The sequence below is a fragment of the Pleurodeles waltl genome, chromosome 6 (assembly GCF_031143425.1).
Source record: "Pleurodeles waltl isolate 20211129_DDA chromosome 6, aPleWal1.hap1.20221129, whole genome shotgun sequence".
Taxonomy (NCBI): domain Eukaryota; kingdom Metazoa; phylum Chordata; class Amphibia; order Caudata; family Salamandridae; genus Pleurodeles; species Pleurodeles waltl.
In genome coordinates this window covers 1,566,082,328-1,566,105,077 of record NC_090445.1, presented here as the reverse complement: position 1 = coordinate 1,566,105,077, position 22,750 = coordinate 1,566,082,328, and the positions used below count along the sequence as shown (strand labels likewise).

Genomic DNA, 22,750 nt, shown 5'->3' with positions numbered 1-22,750 from the left:
GACGGCACCTAAAGCTAAGCACAAAATGGAGTAAGTGGTCAAGATGGAGTTAGTGTTTAAATACATATACCATTACAAATATCTGCGTGGGTCCCTAGGGCTCGTCCCTCAGCCCCACATTCTTCAACATCTACATGACTCCCCTCGCGGACATAGTCAGATCGCACAAATTCAACATCATCTTCTATGTCGATGACACTCAGCTTGTCCTATCACTCTGCTAACCCCACCGCTTCTAAGACAAATTTCTACAACTGAATAAAGAACATCTCAGCGTGGATGAAGGACAATTGCTTAAAGCTGAACAGAGACAAGAAGGAAGTTCTTATCTTTGGCAAAAACACCACCCTCTGGAACGATTCCTGTTGGCCGTTGGAACTCGGCCCACCCCCATGCCGAAAGACCTACCCCCACAACCTCTGCATCATCCTAGACAGCGAACTCTCCGTGAGACGTCAGGTCAACTCTGTTACATCAGCCTGCTTCCACACCCTTCACATGCTCCAGAAATATTTCACGTGGCTCCCTATCAACACAAGAAAGACAATTACTTATGTAGTGATTACCAGCCCTCTTGACTACGGCAACACACTCTAGACATCACCACCAAGCTCACACAGAGGCTCCAATCAATACAGAACGCAGCTGCCAGACTGATTCTCAATCTGCCCAAGAGTGCCCACAACTCCCAGCACTTCAAAGACCTCCACTGGCTCCTAAGAGATGCCACTCTAAGCTCCTTCCCCACACCTACAAAGCCCTCCATGACCAAGGACCCACCTACGTGAACCAACACCTGCACTTACACCACCCCCCGCAGGAACCTCCGCTCTGCACACCTGTCTCTTGCACAGATGCCTTGTAGACGCTGCTGCTGCACCGGAGGTTGCTCCTTCTCCCATCTCGCTACAAAGGCCTGGAGCTCCCTCCTCTTCCACCTTCGTACCTCCCCTACAATGATTGAATTCAGAAAAGAGCTCAAGACTTGGTTCTTCGATTGAGACTCCAAGCCCCTGGTTACCCTCACGGGTGACAAGCCGCGCTCTACAAATACCCGATTGATTGATCTTACTGGCGCTTACCCTTGTTGTGTAATTAGGATGTTCTGTTCCAAATGGGGGTTAATGCTGCTGGCTTTTTATGGCCTGAGGAATGAGCAGACTAATCTCAGCTTTCCCACTTCAACAAAACTGTATGATCCTGAAGACATCACACATCTCATTGTGCGTCAGTCCCCATAACTTGCAGGCTTGAGAATAGTCTTAACCAACTCTGTACTAGAGATTATGGTGGTGGTAGAAAGAGGCATGAAGTGGAATCAAGACCATATAGCCTTCGTATTCGACAGCCCAAGGCATTCAGGAGCGCTGGGCATCTGATAAAATTGTGGGCCCTGGCACTTTTTCTTTTATAAAGTCAGCACTGGGTGGTGTCCTCTTTTCCAGGCACCCTGGTTATGTGTGGCTTGGACTTCCTGACCTGATGTGTCGTCTCTGCTACTCTTTGAGGCTTTTTTGCGCCCTTTTGTTTTTTCTTCTCTTTCTTAGAGTCCAGTTATCATGGCGATCACTGTTGTGAAAGTCCAAAATCAGCTTGTCTTTGGCTTTTAATACTCCATTTCCTCCACTGATTAGTGGGGCTCAGGAACCATCCCATATTTCCACATCTCAACTGACCTAACTCTTTTACTTTTACTTTATATAACTTTATTTCGGCTGCAAGCCATAAAAGTAAAAGATACAAAACATTTACATGGTCAGAGGGCACATCAATTAACAATTATAAAGATATAAGGATAACATTATTTTAAAGGTTTTTACAATGTCCTAAAGAGTATAAAAATATTAAATCATTAAAATTGGCTCCAATCAATTTAAGACTTATCAAACTGAATAAATATAATCTAAAACCAGATTAATAAAAAACACATGATTATAAAAATTCTCTAGTTCATATCTCCCCTATGTTCTATAAGTGTCTTATCGCAGAGGCACCAATTTTATAATTTATCTCAGTTGTCTGGTATAAAGGGTGAAAATTCTATAATTTGTTTTAAGAACCCTAGAAGAATAATGGGGTCACAAATTTGTAAAAGACAAGCAAATCATCATTATTCTTTAAATCTAAAGATCGAGGCCATTGAAGTTTTAGCTTCATCCAATAAAAACCTAGTATATAAAATGCATATAATCTAAAACCAATGTGTTAAAAATACATGTTTATAATAATTCTCTTGTTCTTATGGCCCATGCACTTCGCAAATATCCCGCAACAGAAAAGACTATTTTATCATTTGTGTCAGTTATTAGAAGTCGTAATGCTGTATTCCATTCCCTTATCCCAACTGCCCTACACAATGGAGCAATCCACTTTTTCCTAGGTACCAGATATCTTGGGCAGAAAAGCATAAAGTGCGTGAGTGACTCTTTTGTCTTTTGACAATGATGGCAGTATATTGAATTAGAGTCCTCCGATCTCCATTGTGCTGTAAATGTCTTTAGCGGGAGAGTCCCTAATCTGAACTTAATGAATAGTGTTTTAGTATAGGGAGGATTTACATTATCCATATAGGCCTCAAATTTGGGGCTACATTTGTGGTCTAAAAACTGTAGAGTCAGACTGCCATGATTTTTTAACCAAATTTGGGCCAAAATGTTCTCCCAATAGCACCTTTTTACACGCTCCTTTATTTCCTTGGTCAAATTATGAGGGGCACTCCACACCTCCTCCATTTTAATGAATTTACACGTATCTCTGATATGTCTGAACCAAGGGATCTTTAGTACGTTGTCACTTGAGAGGAGTTCATCAAGTGCTATGTGGAGAGTGGACCGATACTCTGAGGTCCACAGACGAATCCAGTACATTAATGGTCTTAGTGAAATTTCATTGTGTATTTCGTTTAGGGCTAAGTCGAATCTGAGCGGGATGAGAGGGGTGCTCGTCGGCAACTTCAGGAAGTTTCGTATAAAACGGTTTTCTACCGTGGTCAGACACCTAGAATTCATATGTCCCCAAAGCTCAGCACCATAAATTGACCTAACTCATTGTGCTTGTCAATGGCCCCATCGTGCTGTAAACATTCCTGAATCTGGCTGATTATAATGTGCTCACTCCTTTGCCAATAATGGCATCCTTAAGTCAGTGCACAGTTTGGCTACTACATTTTTGTTTTTAGCATGACTCCTGATTCCTGCATCTTTGCAAATCAACATACTTCTGATATCCTGAGTCTGTAATAACATTTTCTACACTCCCGTTCCATCTGTGGGAATTCTTCCAGGGCCTATGCTTTTTCACCCCATCAAAAGCTTCTTTATAGTCTATAAAACCGGTGTGCAGCAGAGATTTTCTTTTATGGACAGAGTGGTATGTAGTGACATGGTAAAATGTTATCAATACTAACACATTTGGCCCTGAATGTAATGCTCATTCTATTCAATTTATTCTGAAATTGGGATGGTTTCCAGGTTCGCTGTTTAAAAATAACATAGGCACTGATTACAGCCCTTCCAAGTTTAAGTTAGATCTGGGATCCAGAAAGATCAAGTAAGAGGGGGCACAGCATTACTCAGTACACTGGGAGTTCATGGCTTTATTAAACAGACAAATTCACATCCCATTAGATCCTGGGCGACACCAGCTTGAGAAATCTCTTAAAGACTTGGTAAGTGATTCCCGTGTTCATGTGATAGCTAGAGTATAATTACCAAGGGTCGAAGACTAATTGGCTTTTCCATTGAGAAGAATGGTTGTTAAATGATGAGAGCATGCAGAAGCAGAACCCTGGAATCTTTAATGAGCACTACCAGTACAGCATCCTACTTTATCACCATCCCTTAACACCTTTGAATGTTGAAGGGTAATGAGTGGGTGTACATGATTGTAGAACAGTGAAAGGAAAAGACTAGCTGGAAAGAATAATGGATACAGACAATCAAGGAGCATCCTAGCAAAGATACTAATGATATGCACTTGAATATGGATATAACTGATTTTTTCTTTTTTAACAACTATAACATGAGAACATGAAACCTATGCAATATGTAACCATAAGATGCAAGCCCAGAGAGATCCAATACAGAGAATATTTAAGCCATGGCACACCCTCCAAGAAGGTTTCCTGCCCTTAACCTGTTTATTGATGTTCTGCTGTGTATTCCTCCTATGGAGGCTGTGCAGGGGTGCACGCTGAAGAATCAGAGTTGAACTGGAAGGGATTTCCAAAATGTTGGACTCCACACCAGAGCTAGGAGTCAGTCTTTTTTTCTATAACAACTCTCACCTTATTGCAATTAGAATTAGTTTCAGCATTTGCCATATTCTGTCTCGATATGTCTTTTGTTGTTTCTAATTACTTTGATAGGGCGATAGAACTTAGGTTTGATCCTTGTAGTCTTGCGAAAAGACCAGAGTTTTACTTCAACATCTTTCTTTTTTATCTTCAAGGGCACTTCTTTAAATACTTCCTTGTTCGATTCCTCGTTCTCTAAAAATACCACAATGTCATCTTGAGACTAAAGTACTTATGTATGTGAAACCTTGCCAGCCCTTTGGAAAACCGAAGAGGCATAGGTCAAAACAAATAGCATTATCTTAAAGCACATCAGAACAAAATGTATGATAAAAGTAGTAAATAGGACAGTGTTATTTATTTTCGCTGTTGAAAAGACTGTGGCATCCCCCAACAATTAAATCATCTCATTAAGTTTGGCAAAGGATGGTTGTTAATTACTTTACAGCAGTCCAGTGCCCTCAAATCTATACCTCACCATAATATGCTAGTATTTCTTGGAGCCGGACAATTGGGTGAACTCACTCTGAAGATTCTGCTTCTTCAACTATGTCATTAGGAAGCATGACTCAAATATTTTACAGTTCCTTAAATATAGTGATGGCAACCAGCCTTATTGTCTGTTTACCAGGCAGAGCATTAGCTTTGAGATCTAGTCTTAGTAGGTCCCGAGAAACAGAGAAAGACTTCATTAATTAGTTATGTTCTCCATACCTTAAGCCTAAAAGTGTGTCATGACAGCTACATAGCATATATCTGAGAGTTCCTTTGGAACCGGAATGACACAGACCTTTCAAATCTCAACCACTTTCACGGTGTTGCAGAGAAATTCAGAAAAACCTGTTCATGATTAAACATGATTACAGTACATTTGACCAATGGCCCTAAATTTTGCATACAAGACGTTATCTCAGACTAAACCACGTTCTACCATCTTTCTTTTCAAAACGTAAGTGTTCCTCTGAGGAAGACCTGCCGACATGTTTGAACTGAACTTGTCTGGTGTGTTACCAACTACTTTGTTATAATTTGCTAATTCAATGTCTCCAAGTCCATACTTATTTCACAACATAAAGAAGGGTTTTAGTGAGCTATTGGTGAACAACTAGCGGAGGGTTGGTACTCCTTTATATTTTCATGCACAACAGTTCAGAACTATTCATGCTTGGTGAGCTGTGTCCATGTATTTGGATATCCAGCCCAAAACCTAGCTAGATGGCATGTGCTATTCATATGGGGAATCATGTCCGGTTTGACAGGAAGGAAAGACATCTTGCTCCTCCGGATTTATCTGCCAAAGTCTACTAATTGTGTTTTTGAGCCATCTTGTCTGAAATAAAAAGAAACCTTGTGGAGTTTGCTGTGAATGGGAGAGTTAATTCCTTCAGAGTACTGCTACCCTAAGCATTTGATCAAATGGAACAGGGGGAATTGACATCACTATAATCATTTCGGTGTCCAAGCGGTCCCACGAGGTTATAATCACCAGCTATCTTATTTGAGGACTCTCCATTGTGGTTTGCTTTTTCAACGTTTTTGCTTCATAAAATGTCCAAGCCTGTGATTTTCACCAGAATTTTGCATTTCCAATTTGATGTGCTACATAACTGATAAGACATCTCTAGGTTTCTTGTAAGTGCATGCCACATATTTGACCCTAATTTATCCTTCACTAGTCCTGGCAAAATAAATGAAGATAAATGTAGCAATCACTATCTGAGACACTGCTCCATTGAAAGGCAAGTTGGTTCATTTATTAATTTAGATGAAAAGGTTGAATAGCCGGTCAGTTGAAAATGTTGACATGATGCAGTAGTACAATATGGTTTATTTCAGTTTTAAGGTATTAAATGCAGTTTGGTAATAAAGATAGTCCTATGCGATGTGAGAATCGTGTTGTCCTTATTGCCCCTTTTAACTAGATTAAGGGACCTGTGCTTCAGGTTTACTAATTTTGTAAGATTCTTGAAGTAAATGAATCCAGCAAATCCATTCAGTTATTTTCCTCTTAATTGTCTAATATGTGCCATGTTCGGCAGCATTCATATTAATTTGTCTTAATCTCATGATGTACAGTAAGCTCCATAATCGACATCTAAATTCACCTTCTTGTATCAGAGGATTTTAGGATATGCTTTTGATAACTATGAATTTCTAAAGGAACCCTGTGCAAGCGTCTACAGCTTATGTCCACCGTATTAGATTTCCAGCCATTAGCATTAATGTTGTAAACCGTTTTTCAAGTGTTGTATTTTGGTGTGAGAATAAAGTCGTTTGTCTTTTAGCTTTTATTATGCCAGCCACTGATTAATGTTGCTTTTTCCTTTTAACAGCAAATCACTGATTTAAAAAAAGAAAACTTTAACTTGAAGCTTCGAATATATTTTCTAGAAGAACAAGTTAAGGAAAAATTTGATGGTGCCAATGAGAATATCTACAGAACAGTAAGTGTAAAAAACAAACAAACAAAAAAGTAGAAAAGCTCACAAACATTTGATGCATTTGTATTACACATCTTGTGTTGCTTCAGCGAGGCCCTAGTTCTTTAGCTGTAATATTCTTCTGTTACTGGAAGATATTTATCACACACTCCTAGCCTTTCACTAGCAGGTACAGTGAGTGTTGATCTTTACTCATTGTAAGTCGTAGAATATTAATGGTCCTGCTGGTAGTTGGTGGACATCAACAGGGCTTTTTACTGCTATTAGCTTTTCTTAGGTTAGTGTCACTTGTTTTCCTGGGTCTGTTCACAGAAGTACATGTCATCTCCAGGAATATACACTGCCTGTTGGATGTCTGTGGCTGTTTAAAGGCATCAGACACACTTATGTAGCCTGAAGGAAAACCTATAATCTAAACATAGGGCTATGCTGGCATCAGTGTAGTGTTTCCACTAGTTCTTTTCATAAGGGTAAGGCAGTCTGAAACCTCCCTTAATATTACTTTTAGTAAAGTGGTACCGGGTCCACCCAGTTGCCCTTATTCGTGGCAAAATGATCATGAAAGATAAAGGACCTTTTGTATCCTAGTTTGTGGGTTAAGACTATTGCCTTTGTTTTTTTACAAGCTTTCATATAAGTAGTGTACTACACTTTCATACTTTATCAAGGATAAGTATACAATTAGTATTTTCTTTAGAGCCATATTAAGCTATAATAATGAGGAGGCTGCTGTGCTGTTCAGTAATTTTATTTTGTTTTAATAACACTCATGTAATCAATATCTGGTTCCTTAATTGGTTCAAAGCATCATTTATATAACAGTTGACATGTGTTTTGTACCTCCTCCCCCGTGCTAAGTGTCTTGGAGCCGTCTCAAGAATTAAAGTCTTTTTTTCGGCAAAGCTATATGTCAGAATTTATATAAAACATGTTTATAAGATTGTGGACACCATCAATTGTGCATAATGTGTAAAAAAAAAAAAAAAAAACTATGGTTCTGATGTCATAGCATGTATAGGGTAATTGGGCTAGATGTGTTGGAAGTAGAAAGTGCGATATATAAGCAGTCTGGTTAAACAAAAAAAAGTGGCAGTATGGGGCAGGATACGCTTGTGCCTGTTAAATTACCAATGCATATTTCATTTACAAAACAGTCAATCCCTGAAAATATATTAAAATTGCAAATTTTATTTAATGTCAGGATGTTGGATTCAATGACCGACCGCGATAATGGCATTCAAGAACAATGGTTGTTGAGAAAGTGAGTTGTGCTTCCTCAACTTCCGCACATTCAAGGTTCGAAGATAGATGTTTATGACCTTGATAAGAGAAAGTTCCACTGCTTAAGTGGCCTTTTTATTAATCTTCTCGCTGATGTTCATCTTCCCCACAAAGGTTAAATTTAGTTTCTTGTGGAGGGCGTAGCCATCTGCGCAAATGATTCGTAACTGGCAAAAGTAGTTACCAGTTGAGTAGCAAGCATCTCGTCAGAGTCCCCTTCAAATGGAATGTGTTAGAGGCTTCAAGTGAAATTTCTCCCATGTAGTTTTCCAGTAACAACCCTAGCCACGCAGTAGCACTGTAGATCATTGTAGAAGAATAGAATTGCTAGTTATAATTTAATTTGCCAGAAGCCTCGGGCAAATAATGTGATCTTTTCTTTTCCCCTTCCATGCTTTTCCTATCATTGTATTTTGCCTATTTGTTTTGTCTTTGGCTAGCCTATATGTTGTACTTGCCTATACAGTTAATGTAAATGTATGCTTTTGTTTTTACCTTACTTGCTTTTCACATAAGGAATCATGTGCAAAGATGTCCAACCCCAATAAAAAGAACTGAGTAGTCTGTGCTGTAAAAGAGATGGGTGTTTTTGAGTGTCAAGCTAGTTTTAAGTCTAATGTTGTTGCACTGATATCTTTTTTAGAAGAGTTTGTCACACTGTTGTGTAGCCATTTTAGTTACAACTTCATACACATTATTTTAGCAAACTAGGCCTGCCCCTGTGCACTTTAACCTAGATATATTGTATTGTATTCAGCTTTGTCTATTATTTTAACAATAGCCACATTTGCTGTCTTGTTTCATTTTCTCTATCTAGCTGTTCTTTGCCTAGGTCAGCACTGCGTTCTTAAACAAGACATTTTTTCACTGTGCTTTTCTCAAGGCTGCAGTAAGATAGGTTGCAGACAAACGTGTGGTAATGCTTTGTCTCTAGTGTTCATAGAAACATACACACTAGGGATCCTTTCTTGGAACATCAGCTGTTTTATTATAAAAACACTACTTTGACCCCTGTACGTTAGAGGGAGATTCCAGCTAGATGACCACAACTGTATGCTGATTGCTGAATGCTTCGTTACAGCTGTTTATGTAGACTACAGGCCTCTTGCTCACATATGAGGGATGATGTCTTCCCAGGGGAACCTGAAGGGCAGAACTAGAGCTTAACATGCTGCGCTCTAACATAGCTTAGGTAGGAGCTATTTTAACAACTCTAGTGACAATATGGTAGCTTTATTTTTATGCTTCACTTTCCTTGTCACAATTTTAATCCTGTCATGCTTTATTGTCCTAGTTATTGCAGTACATGCTTCATCATCGAAGGTGCAGTTGCTTCAATAAAACCTTATTGAAATATATTCTGCCTCTGATTGTCCTTCTATATGTGAGACTAATGTAAGAGAGAAACGGATGTGATCTGAATGACCAGGGTTTCTCTAAGGAATCAATCGTGTCATGAGCTCGGCTGCCCAATCACCCCTGCTCTTGGGTGGAGATGAGGAGCTGCTAGTTAGCCAGAGCAAAACCCGGATTAGGCTGACAGGTGTCACCTGTAGTGGGTTCAGACTCAGTCCCACACAATGCAAGTGATTCTGCTGCCCAAATCCAGTAGTCTCATTAAGATAATGAGAGCCTACGCGACAACACAAGACACCTAGTTGCAGAGGATCCATCCTAGGAGACTGGAACCAATTTTCAGCTAGCCTAAGGTGAGAGGTACCTTGTGCTTTACTTTGCACAATAGTCTTTGTACTAGATCCACACCATGTTAATAGAATGCTATCACAGTCTCATATTTGCATTGAGTCTAATATTTCCCAAACCTTTATGACCCACAGAAAGAAAGAGAAAAAAAAACTGTACCCAAAACACACAAAATCTGTAAATGGGATTTAAGAGGCATGTGAAACACCTGTTGCGAATACTGTTCAATAATGAGATGTTGTGCAGCTACATCTGTTGATATCAAATACAAAACCACATCAAGTCAATATCATCCTGTTAAACATTCATTTCTTTTAAATCCAACTCCCTAAAAGGGCAGATAATGTTGAACTAATGAACAAAATAAACAGTGGGGTAAGCCACATAACCAGCAGTAAAAGAAGGTGGGCACAAGGGGTAGAAAGTAGACCCAGGTGGCATGAATTAACCCCACAGAGAAGCTGAAATCCTAGGCCCAGCTGGAAAAGCATTCTCAATATCAATTCTAATCTAAAGTAAGCAATGCTGCTTTTATTACCGTTTTAACCACTCCAGAATGTTTTCAAGCAAAGGATTCTTTAGTCGGGTCTCTCGAAAGTATCCGCAATTGATGTGGTGGGAAATTGTCCCTTATTACATCTTCAATCTAAACTTGGTCTATAGCACAAGCAACAGGATGACAGGAATCCACTCGTATCTTAAAACATCTAATGCACTCCGCCAGGCCTTGGCTATTCTTTATTACAGGGCTCTCCAACCTTTTCTGAAATAAGAGCCTCTTATGTTCAGTAAAAATCATCCTGAGCTGCTAATATAATTTGTGTCTCAAAGGTGACCACATAGAAAAGATTATATCAGTGGTCACAATGTGCAAAATTACCAACTGTGATCACGTTGGTGCTGAGTTGCCAGGAGTAATGTAAAAAAGGATTTGTCAATTTGGAATTCCTTTATGTGAAGAATACATATGAGCCATAGCTGCAATGCCCCTGGGACCAAGTTAATATTTCTTGTATAAAGTCTCGCGAAACACCGCACAATTTGTTGCACTCAAATATCAAATATAAATGTATTTTTTTCATCCATTTTTCTCCAAACATCCACTTATGAGTTCTGAAAATCCATTCTTTTCAGTTTTGATGTACATATACTAATTCAACTGAGCGAAAGCTTCCAATTTAGTAGATCAGGTTACACCGAGGAGAACTACTTCCAAAAGGCTGGAGAGTTACTAGTAGCAAGAACTACTCATTGGTGAAGTCTGCTATTTTATGTATTGTAGGAAACAGGTCCTTCTATCGCCGCCATGTCAGTCATCTTATCGAAATCTGTTATGTTCTCTTTTAGTTTGCAGACCGTTTTTTTTTTTCCCCCTGAATACTTCTTTTTAATAAAGCAAATATGATAAAATGTGGATTATATTTTCACCTACCTTCTGGCTAAAATTCTCAAAGGAGAGTAGCTTCCCACTTAGAAAACAGCTGCCCATCCCATGTATGGAACTGTCTCTGATACTTCGTCTGGTAATTTGCTGATAAGAGTTCTGGTTCATTGAATGCCTTCTCTGCATTCGAAAGTAAAAGGGTAGCATTGTCCCATCTACATTGCTCCAAAAGAATTAGATTGATTCTGTTTTAGTAATGGTTTAAAATTAATGGTTTTCAAAGAGAAGGGTCTGTATAACACCCACAGTTGCAGGTTGTTTACTTCCTTATGAATAAATTGTCTGCATCAGACCTAATCAATGGTAGATTGCCACTTTACAATCAATCAATCAAACACATTTCTTAAGCGCTCTACTCACCCGGTAGGGTCTCAAGCCGCGGGAGGGGGAGGGGGATGGGGGTGGGGGTGGTTACTGCTCAAAGAGACCTATTTTGAGGTGCTTTCTGAAGGTTAGGAGGTCCTGGGTTTTGCTTAGGTTGGTGGGGAGGGAGTTCCAGGTTTTGGCGGCGAGGTGGGAGAAGGATCTGCTGCCGGAGGTGGTGCGTTGGATGCGGGGGACTGTAGCGAGGGGGAGGTCGGCGGAGCGGAGCTGTCAAGTTGGTTTGTGGAAGTTGATTCGTTCGTTGAGGTCAGCCGGTCTGGTGTCGTGGAGGGCTTTGTGAGCGTGGACAAGGATTTTGAAAATGATCCTTTTGTTGATGGGCAGCCAGTGTAGGGATCTGAGGTGGGCGGAGATGTGTTTGTGGCAAGGGAGGTTGAGGAGACGTGTGGCTGCTTTCTGGATTCGCTGGAGTTTTCTCTGAGGCTTGGCTGTGGTCCCTGCGTAGAGGGCGTTGCAGTAGTCCAGTCTGCTTCTTATGAGGGCGTGGGTGACCGTTCTTCTTGTTTCTAAAGGAATCCATTTGAAAGTCTTGCGTAGCATGCGAAGGGTGTTGAAGCAGGAAGATGATATGGCGTTGATTTGCTGAGTCATGGAGAGAGATGAGTCCAGTATAATGCCGCAATTGCGTGCATGGGTGGTGGGTGTTGGGAGTGGTCCAAGGGTGGTGGGCCACCAAGAGTCGTTCCATGCTGTCTTGTTGGGACCGAAGATGATGATCTCATTTTTTTCTGAGTTCAGTTTGAGGTGGCTTGCTGTCATCCAGTTAGCGATGGTGAGGAGTCTGGTGTGTAGGTTATTCTTGGCGGTAGATGGGTTCCTTGTGAAGGAGATGATGAGCTGGGTGTCGTCAGCGTATGAAATGATGCTATACACCACTAAAGTGTTTGACTACCCCGAGACGGCTTATATTCTTATAATACATTGTATGATATTTGACCATGTAGCCAATTGTCCAGGGCACCTTTCTGCTTGGCACGCTCACAATTGCTTTCTTGCTTTTGCATGCATAGAATGTGCCCAGCCTTTTTGTGGCTCACTGATAGAGTCATGGGAGAAGCAAATTCCATGGTTTAAAAAGTCCCTAAGTGTTCTCAAAATCTATGTAATGTTGGTCCTCTACTGGGTGTCATGCCTTTATCTTCTTCTAGGACCTTAAAGTTCACTCTTCTGTGCACCCTAATCTTTCCAGCCTTCTGTTGGCCCTCTCTCCTTCATCTCTTCCTTTTTCTTCATTTCAGTTATGGGGATCAACTTCACCTCCTACCCTGTGATTTGTAGCTACTTCAAGACCTGAATAAAGTCCTTCCATTCATAAACCAATTTATCCTGCAACACCCTATAGTTTAAAATGGGTTCAACCTGTATACTCTCCCTTTTTCTACCTGTGCCTGTTGCCATACTTCTCCCTGATTGTGGCCTTGAAGCACTCACATTATATTGTTTTCATGGCCTCCTCTTTATCATTCTCTTACAATTTGTTTTGGATCAACTTCACCTCCTACCCTGTGATTTGTAGCTACTTCAAGACCTGAATAAAGTCCTTCCATTCATATATCCTATCTTTGATAAAGTGAGATTTCAGTGTAAATAGATCAGTAGATCAGTCTTCATATGGCTGGGTCCAAACTAGGGTGGAATAGTGAGCAAACGAACAGTGGATTTAACCCAGATCTGTGACTGGGGGTGAGTGTATGAAAAGTTTCAGCACTACGTCCATTATCTTGTTGTGTGACAGTATTAACTAACCTCTTAAACATAAGGTGTTAAAACTCACTGCAGATAGCCTCTTTAAAAATTGTCCTCCCAAACAAAAACTTTCTCTTCCACCTGAGGACCTCTCCTTATCCCATTGATAAGACCCAGATGGATTTACATAATATTTCAGATAATCTAGCTGTAACGTAGAATCTTGTCAATGTAAGTGTCTCCTTTTCTCTCATTTATTTTATAATTTCCTTTGAGCAAACCTACAAGCATATTTAAAGGCCATAATGTCCATTCATTCAACCACGCTATGCTGCAGGAGCTTCAACTGCTACCAGCTGAGATCCGAGGTGTGTTCGATGTTCTGTGTCTTTGGGTTGCCTCTTCCTTACCATCCTACTGTTGGTGTTTGTGCCAGTCTCCTGTTGCCTCATTCCCCCCCACCATCCCCGCCACCCACTCACCCACTACCACCACTGTTAAGGAACTGTCAGCAATCATGCAAAAAAGACAAAGCTAAAACTATAGTATTTAACAGCCTTCCTAAATAAAGGACAATAATTTTATATAAAACATGAATAGCTCTACAAATTTTACTTACCCAACTAAGTGATGACCCTTCATATATGAGCGATGTTGAGAATTTAAAGTAGATAATGTCTAGGTAAGTAACGTAATTCTCTTTTATACAGTTCTACCATTCATTTCTGTTGTTTGCCTGCCATCACTGTATAATTCACATCTCATATTTATGCTTTACTCTTTGTACACAAGTGTGGAATTCTTTCTGTCCCTGACCTCTTTATTTTAATAGAATATTGAGCTGAAGGTTGAAGTAGAAAGTCTGAAACATCATCTGCAAGAAAAACACAATCTGCTTGTTAAAGCCTCGTAAGTATTGCATTTGTTAACATATGTTAGACCGCTTTATGTGTGTGTGAGATCTGTTATGACAAATCCGTGCAACACATTATTTACCTAACTGTTTAAGGCAAGTGTTAAAATACATCTACGTATTTACAGTTTTTTGTTGAATGTATTTCTTAAATGTTAAAATCTGCAGAAAATGTTAATGTTTAGTGAACATACCTATCAGTGCAGAATCATAAAGGTTTGTGGGCATGCAAATTAGATGCCCAAAAAAGCTATGTGATTCTAAATTAGACATTCTGATTCTTATAGTATTTGTATGTATTTATTTATTATGTAAAATTCATACCAGATCAGCCTCATTTCTAGATGCAAGACGGTGAGATCAAGAGTGATAGGAAGAGAGAGTGCAGCAAATGACTATGCAAAGCATTGGAAAGAGAAAAGGGAAGAGAAGACATTACGATTACAGACCATTCGGAGGCTGGGTAGCTGTCAAACATAGCATGCACATTCAGATTAGGAAAGAACAGAGGCAAACTTATATAAGTTCAATGGGTATCCATCAGGATGTTTAATAAGTTCGTTGTTAACTTGGATTCAAAAGGTTTGAGGTATATGGCATCTTTGTGGGAAGGAGGGAGAAAGCTCCATATTTCAGGACCGCTTTGGAGAATGGTTTCCCTTCAAAGCATTTTCTTCTCCATTTGCAGGTAGAGTGCTTGTAGTCTTTGCCAAAGCAAAGATTTCTTTTCAACTTCAGCTAAAACTTTACAGAATTTGGAGAGGGCAACAGGGGAGAGCCAAGTGCTACTTTCCAAATGGCAGAGTGTTCAGTTTTGATTTGTTGAATGATAGGAAGCCACACTAGTTTGGCGCAGTGGGATAATATGTGTTCATGTTTTTTTCGGGCCAAAGATGATGATTCTTGCTCCTCTTTTTTTTTATTTTTTTTGGTATTTTTTTTTTAGTGTCTTTAACAGTGTGTTGAGGAAGGTGGATGTGTGTAGTAGAGCAATCTAGATAAGACTAGGTATTTCTTTTTTATCAATTCTTTTTTTATTAACAATAGAAGTACAACCACAGTCTGCCAAATCAATGGTAATTTACATTGCACATCATCATCAAACAACCCAACCCCATCACCCCCACTCCCAAACTCCCATCACCTCTCAACATGTTTGTCTGATAAGCTTAGGGGATATTCCGTGTCATCTTCAGGTCGGTGTGGAACACCACATATATGGCCACAGTAGGCATTCCAGTTATTCCAAATTTTCCCCCAGTGCCCTCATAAACCACTTGCTCTGCTATCATACACCAGTACTGGCTTCCAGGACTGTCTGGTTTCCCAAAATTTTGCAATGTTCCTTTTAGCCACACTTAGTCCTATTTTCATTCATATCCGCTGAGCCCTGACAACATCGGTGTCACCCTAGATATTCAATACACACTGTTTCACAGAGACATTTACGCCTTCACCTCAAACTTCTTCCAGACGTTCCACCACTGCCGTCTAGTAATGTTGCAACACCGGGCAGTCCCAGAGGATGTTTAGAAAAATGTCTCTTTGTCCACAGTCACATAGGCAATTTGCCTCCCCTGGCTTCTCCATCTTAAGCAGTGTGGTATGGATGTAGTATGCGTGGTCTAGAATCTGCAACTGAACTGGCCTAATCCTGGATCGTATAGCTACCTCTCTTGGGGCTGCCAGGGCTTCCTCCCACTCCCCTTCTTCTAAGTCTCCCCCTTTTCTTTCTGCTCAGTCAAGGAATCTGGTGTATGATTGATGATCTTCTTGTAGGTCACAGACCTAGCCTGTTGGGGCATACATTCATGTAGTAGGCTATCTTCCAACAGCGAAGATTCCTCGATGTCAGTGTCCCTCAGATGGACTGTTCTGATGGCATGCCGGATCTACATATACCTGTTGGTCTCAGTGGAGGCCAATTGGTATTCTTGCCTAAACGAAGGAGGTGAATATTACACACTTTCGAGATTCCCATGAGGTCCCACTTATTGAACCCTGGTTGCCTCCATAGTGTCCCCAGACTTTCCATCTCCCATACTGGGGTTACCTGCATCACCTTGTTTTTCCACCCCCAGTTACTCAGTAACCTTGTGCCACAATTGTACTACTGACCACGTGGGGTCAGGCAAGAGTCCCCTCACGGACCCCCGTACAGTGCCCCTAATTATCCATGAGGTGCCCAAACACAGAAAGGTCTATACGGATTGCCGGCTCTGTCATGGGAGGATGGCCCAGTGGCTGATGGTGTCCAGTTGCGATGCCCAATGATATTTCTGGCCATCTGGCATCTCAACGCCCTCATCATACCAGCCGCCTCTTTAGTTTTGGTAGAGTTATTCTTGTTGGGCCTCCGTCCCAGAGCAGGGTATGAATTTCTCCCTCTATCACTTTGAAAAATGATCTAACGACTTCATAAAGGGTATTCTGCAGGGCTTATTGAAAGTGGGGCTGAGACATAATTTTGAACAGTGCCGCCTTCCCCAGTAGCAAGAGCGGCAGTGACCTCCAATGCCTCACATCCCGCTTCAATCTGTCTAGCAAGGGAGCTAAGTTCTTCTGGGAAAAGTGGTCCGCATCAGGAGTCAAATAGATTCCAAGGTAATGAAAATCCTTGGTGGCCCCCTTCACTGCACAATCTGGCGGCAAACGCTGCATCTAGGCCATCAGCAAGTATACCTGGGATTTGTGCCAGTTTATAGTATATCCTGAGTAGTTACCGAAAATTGTGATAATCTGCATCAAACTATCCACGGTGAGCTCTAGGTAGTCACAAAGAGCATCACTTTGTCTGGGTATAATGATATTTCTTCCTCCCATTGTCACTCCTACTGTAGATCCCTGACCAATGGATCTTGTCAGATCCATTCTGCCAGGGGGTTCAAGAGCAAGGGCAAAGACCAACAGAGACAGGGCTTCCTGGTTCCCCTCTGAAGTTTGATTTCTCAGGATATACCGCCATACATCTTAACCTGGGCAAGCGGCCTGTATATAGCAGTCTGACTCCATGTAGAAAACTTTGGGCTAAAGCGAAATCTAGCCAAGACCTTAAAGATGTAGTTCCATTCCACTGTGTCAAATGCCATCCTGGCATCCAAGGACAGCACCAGTGCCTGTTCCTGTAGTGCCACCGATCGTCCAAACATCCCTTGGAGGCGGTGAAGATTGAGGACTGTACTCCTATGGGGGCATGAAGCCCAATTGGTTCGGGTGTATTATGGAGGAAATTAACTTGATCAGGTGCATGGCAAGCACTTTAGCTAATATCTTGACCAACATGTTGAGAAGTGATATCAGCAGATGTAAGGCACATTTGCCAGGGGACCTTCCCTCCTTATGTATGACCATAATGGTCACCAGTCTCTGATCATGTGGCAAGACTCCCCTCTGCCTACTGTCTTTAAACATTGTGAGCAGATGAGGGGCTAACCTGGTGGTTAACATTTTGCAAAACTCAGTGTGAATCCCTTTAGCTCACCCCCCCCCCCCCCCACCCTTCAGTGCCTTGAGACCCTCGCGGGTGAGTAGCGCGCCTTACAAATGTACTGATTGATTGATTGATTAGGGCCCATGGCTTTACCGAGGTGAAGCTGTTCTGTCACCATCAATATCTCCCCTTCAATTATGTCTGCCTCCAAGAGATCATTATCAGCCTCTGACAGACTCTGCAGGCGTGTGTCCTGGAGCAGGGTCTGCATCACCGGGGCATATATCAGGGAGTAGTAGTTCTCAAATGCTTCAGCTATTTGACACCTCTCTCTCACTGGCCTTCCCTCCCGGGTCTGAACCTCCAGTACCCATTGCCTGGTCTTATCCCTCTTATTGAGCCTTGCCAATAACTTGGCAGTTTTGTTTGCTGCTTCTTAGAGGCGATGCTGCGTGGTGTGCGTACCGCTCTTGCAGCCTCTGTTGCTAGATCTTGGTGGTCCCTCTGTTTACGAGCAAGCGTGAGCCACACTTCTGGGCTTGCTGTCTAGTTAAGGAGTCGTTCCTGAGTCATAATCTCTCATTTGAGTTCCTCCATTTTTGTTCTCTTGTTCTTCCTAAACCCCGAAATGAGGAAAACTACCTGGCCCATGACAGATTCTTTGGGAGGTCTTGTGGACCTCCCAAAGAATCTGGGCTGAGCCAGTGGAGGCAATATTCTCTGTAAACTAGTGCTCCATGGCCCTAGTCAAACCCCACGTACAGGATGTTGTTAGGTACCAGGGGCTCATTGGGTTAATCCCTCTCGCAGTTCCTCAGCATAGCATGTATTGCGCCCATGCCAGGGAAAGATCTGTTATCCCTCTTGCCAGGTGCTGAACCTCAAGAGTAGTGTTGTTCATGTTGCTGGTGTGTAAGGAGTGCGCAAAAAGGCTTCCATGGGCTCCTGAGTGGACAATATACTGTTGTTCTCTGGGACTGTTTGTGCGTGCGTGCCAGACATCTATTGGTCCCAGCGCAGTAACAAAATTGGCAAGGGGTCTGGGCTGCCAGTAATCCGACATCTTATCCATCGTTAAATTGAAGTTCCCTCTCATAAGAAGTATGCACCTGGGCAATTGCAGCATTACAACACTCAAGTCTGGAAGTATAGATGGATGCAGCTGCGACGGGACATAAACAAAGCAAATATTAAGTGTGCGACCCTCCCAGATTCCCGACAGTGCCACATACCTTCCACGTGTGTCGAGTCAAGAACCCTGAATCATAAGCAGGATCGTTTGCTTCACTAAGATTCCAACCCCTCTTGAGCCCAACTTATATCCCACATGGGCTACCATCTTGAATCCCCACCTATCTAGAATGCAACAGTTGTTGTCCAGAATGTGTGTTTCTCGCATTAGTACCACTTCAGGCACTTGGCTCTTCAGATATTGCAGTACTATCCTCCTCTTAATTTTATCTCTGAGCCCATTGGCATTCCAGGGTATAAGTTTTACTGAGCTATCTCCTGCCATTTCTCCTATGTCTCATCCAGGGTCATGGCCCAAGTAGGCCTATTTGGGCTCCTCGCTAGTCTCTGGGCCCAGAGAGGGTGATGTGGGTGGGCACATCCGACAGTGCAGAAAGATAGATTGTGCAGACAAAACAAGAACAGCAGTAACCCACAACTAATAAATCCCCCCCGCCTCTGCTGACCATGAACGGCATACTCTGTATGCCCACTCTCCCAACATTGCAGGGTTCCTGTTACCCCCAGCTGGTTTCTAATGAAACAGGGTGTCGGTGGACACAACCAACCAATGTGCCCTTGCGTTCCACCCACCCATTGTCTTACTGTATGTCGTTGTTGAGTCCTAGGCCCCCCAGGCCATCCAGCCCCTTAGTGGTTCAACATTTTCCATCATCTCAGTTCTCTTATGAAACACCAAGCTGACCGTATTACTGTCAAAGTTCACTTCTGTAGTCCCAGGCCTCAGCCGGGGGCATTGGGCCAATCCCTGATGGCCCCCTCTGCAGTGTTGTCTGGTGGGACAGTTATTTTGAATCTCGAAAGGGGGTAATATTCAACCTCCTTCATCCCCTAAGAACCATCGATTTGGGCCGCGCTCGTCAGCCCTCTGGAGCTGGAAACTTTGGCACACTTTAGTGTCCGTTGCTAATCGCCAACCCTCAATCCAGTTCCACGCCTCTTCAGCTGACCCAAAGTACCATATTTTCCCCTCTGCCACCACAGCAGTTTGGCGGGAAACAGCGTTGAGTACTTAAGTTCTTGATTTCTCAGTGCCTTCTTTACTTCAGTAAAGCTATGGCAGAGACGCTGAACCCATAGGGTAAAATACAGAAAAAAAGCTAATGACTGCTTTCTCATATTTTAGGGGTGGCCTGTTGTGTGCAGCTTGTAGGATCACTTCGGGGTCTCTGTGGTTAAGATGCAGGCAATGAAAGTATGTGGTGCGGCCCCTGGCGGCGGCAGTCCACCCAGATCTCTATGTCACATTCTATGGAAAAGAACTTGGACAGACCTTGTAGTTTAAGTGTGTTGAGAATTAAGTCCTCCTAAGAATAGGTCTGTACTGGGGCCCTTTGCCCTGTCCAGGACTCCGACTACCCTGATATTATGTCGTCGGGCATGGCCTTCAAAGACTTCCAGTCTGCCTTGCTTTGTCCCGTAGTCCATTTACTTGCTCTTTAGTGTTTTGGTTTCCGCAGCCAGGGCTAAGATGGTGTCCTTAGTCTCTTTTTCTATCTCGCCCACTGTGCGGAGATCCATCTGGAGTAGCATGACCTCTGCCAGACAGAATACATTTTTGTCTCATGGGAGCCGCGGACCCTCTGTATCGCCTTCATGATGTCCTTAAGTGTGAGCACATCACCCTCCTGGGGGGGTCCTCTGACCGGGCCTGCTGTTGAGTATTTCAGGAAGGCATACTTATCTAGTTTAATGTGTTGGGATGGCTGGGCCACTTCCCCCGTCATCTTTGGGCGGGTCATAGTGGCAAGTGATACTCTACTTCTCTAGGGTACTCACTGTCCAGGTCACTTCCATCTGTGGAGCCTTTCCTGTTGGCTTTCCACTCGCTAGCTGGTGGGTATTTTTCAGTTGCAGATGGGGGCTGTTTCTTTTGCGGGGCTAGGGGGCCCTTTTAGGCCACCACCTTGGGTTCCATCTTCTCGTATCCAAGACTTTGTATTTGTCAGTCTCTCACCTCATCTCACACGCACCTGTACTCTCCCAGTTCTCCTGGTGCAGCCGCCCTGAGTGTGCCTTCTGGCCGAGGCCCGCAGGGCCCCCATTCACCAGAGGCCCAGTTCAAAAAGCACAGACTTCCTCACTGCTGGCTGCATCTCTCCAAGCTCAGGATCTTAGGTCCAGCACCTCCATTGTTTGTTCTTCCGGGCGTCTGTCCTCATCAGCACTAGAAGGGAGGACTGCAGTGGCTCCACAAGTCCTGTCTCCTTCATGGGGCCTGGCCAGGCCGCACACCCATCGTCGCTCCTTTGCTGCGTTGATCGGTCTCCGGCCCTGACAACATGCTCGACCCGTCCGTCGAGTTCTAAATCAGGCCTCTAGCTTTGGGGAGTGGCCAATCGCCGGCGAAGATGGAAGTTTACTAAAGCTGCTCCATGGCCTGAGCAAAATATCCCCTATCATCCGTCCATAAATCCGTTCTCCCCCGCAGAACTGGCATGAGGAAGTGTCGCCAGATCTTGTGGAGAGCATGTTGTCAGGGCCGGAGACCGATCAACGCAGCAAAGGAGCGACGAAGTATCCTTTGTAGTAAGACCCCCATAGAGCAGATTTTGGAGATGTTGTAGAGAAGACGATCAACCTTTCTGGTAATTGCTTGAACTTCGGGGGTTGGAGGGGAATAAATGAGACATCTGAGTCCAATATAATCCACAACTATTTTGCTATTGTAACAGGAGCACTTGGTGTTTCCTAATCCGATGACTGACTGAAAGGGAGCACAAAGGGATTATTTAGACCAAATATTAGTATTTCTGTTTTTTCCATGTTAACCCAATGGAAATTTTTATTTACGCAGGATTTGGTGGAAACCAGGCAAGGGCCAATGGCTGAGGAATCAGGACTGTCTTTATGGTGGTCTTCTAGAATCTGCGTATCATTAGCATACATTTTAAAACTTAGACCGAAAGAGATGAAATCAAATAGGGGTTGCATGTATATGTGGAATAGTACTATTGAGAGGGGCCACCCTTGTGGGACCCAATGGATGATGTTGGTGTGTTTGGAAGTAAATTGATCTAGTTTGACAAATTGTTTCTTGTTTGTTAGGAAGGTTCATATCCAAGCTTGGGCCTTTCCATGAATGCCAAGATCAGTATTGAGGCAAGCTAGAAGTATTGTGTTGTCGACAGTGTCAAATGCTGCGGTTTTTGTATTGTCATTTACTCTTAAGTCAAATTGTAATTCTGATAGTTGCTTGCTTGATTCTAGGTACTTTGTGAGTTGGAAGGAGGCATGGAATTTCTTATTTTTTTTGGCCATAAATAGCTGAGAAGAAAGGGTGTCCTGTTTGCAGGTAAAGTAATATTTATACTGTAAATTTGAGGATTGGGCTTTCATAGCTTGTTTTAAAAACTCAGAATATAGTGCTTGCTGAGAAGCATTGAAGACTTGCCAGTATGGAGACGAACAGTTTTTTTCTGTACAGAGTGTATGAATCTTATATAGAGCCAAAAGGGGAAACTTCGTGATAAGTTCTTTTATAGGTCTGTAGGTGATATAAGATCAAAGTGATTGAGAGTAGCTTTAGTGTGGTGTTTGCTAGTTGACTGGTAGGGCTGACTGGTAATAGAAAGTCTTAAGATGGAGGTTTAGGGGCTATTTTTGATGATTCTTCTGATGTTCGATTTTTTTATGAACTAGAAGCTGAGATTATCATATAGTACTTGAAAGGAAGTAACTTGAAGGGATGATATATGCAGTGCTGCAGGTTAATTGTAGAATTTGAAAAAACATTTGTTAGGTTTCTTGCCGTTTCTGTGGTCTTAATAGTAGCTTCTTTTGGCTGAGCAAATTTCCATTTTGTAGATAGTTACAGAGTTGTCTCAGTTCTTTCTCAGTTTTAGAGTTGGCCTTTCACAATTGACATTATAGAGCATGGCTTTTTTGTTTCAATAGTTGCAGTTTGTTTATGATTCAAGGG

General features: G+C 42.3%; 1 protein-coding gene across 1 annotated transcript in view; it reads left to right on the top strand.

Moving 5' to 3' along the window:
- The window catches only part of CDK5RAP2 (CDK5 regulatory subunit associated protein 2), a 687,227-nt gene that overhangs the window by 38,603 nt on the left and 625,874 nt on the right, over nucleotides 1–22,750 (top strand). Inside the window, exons 4-5 of the mRNA XM_069241280.1 lie at nucleotides 6,628–6,738; nucleotides 14,067–14,143. Coding sequence (XP_069097381.1) covers nucleotides 6,628–6,738; nucleotides 14,067–14,143 — 188 coding nt within the window. The remainder of the gene's footprint in view (nucleotides 1–6,627; nucleotides 6,739–14,066; nucleotides 14,144–22,750) is intronic.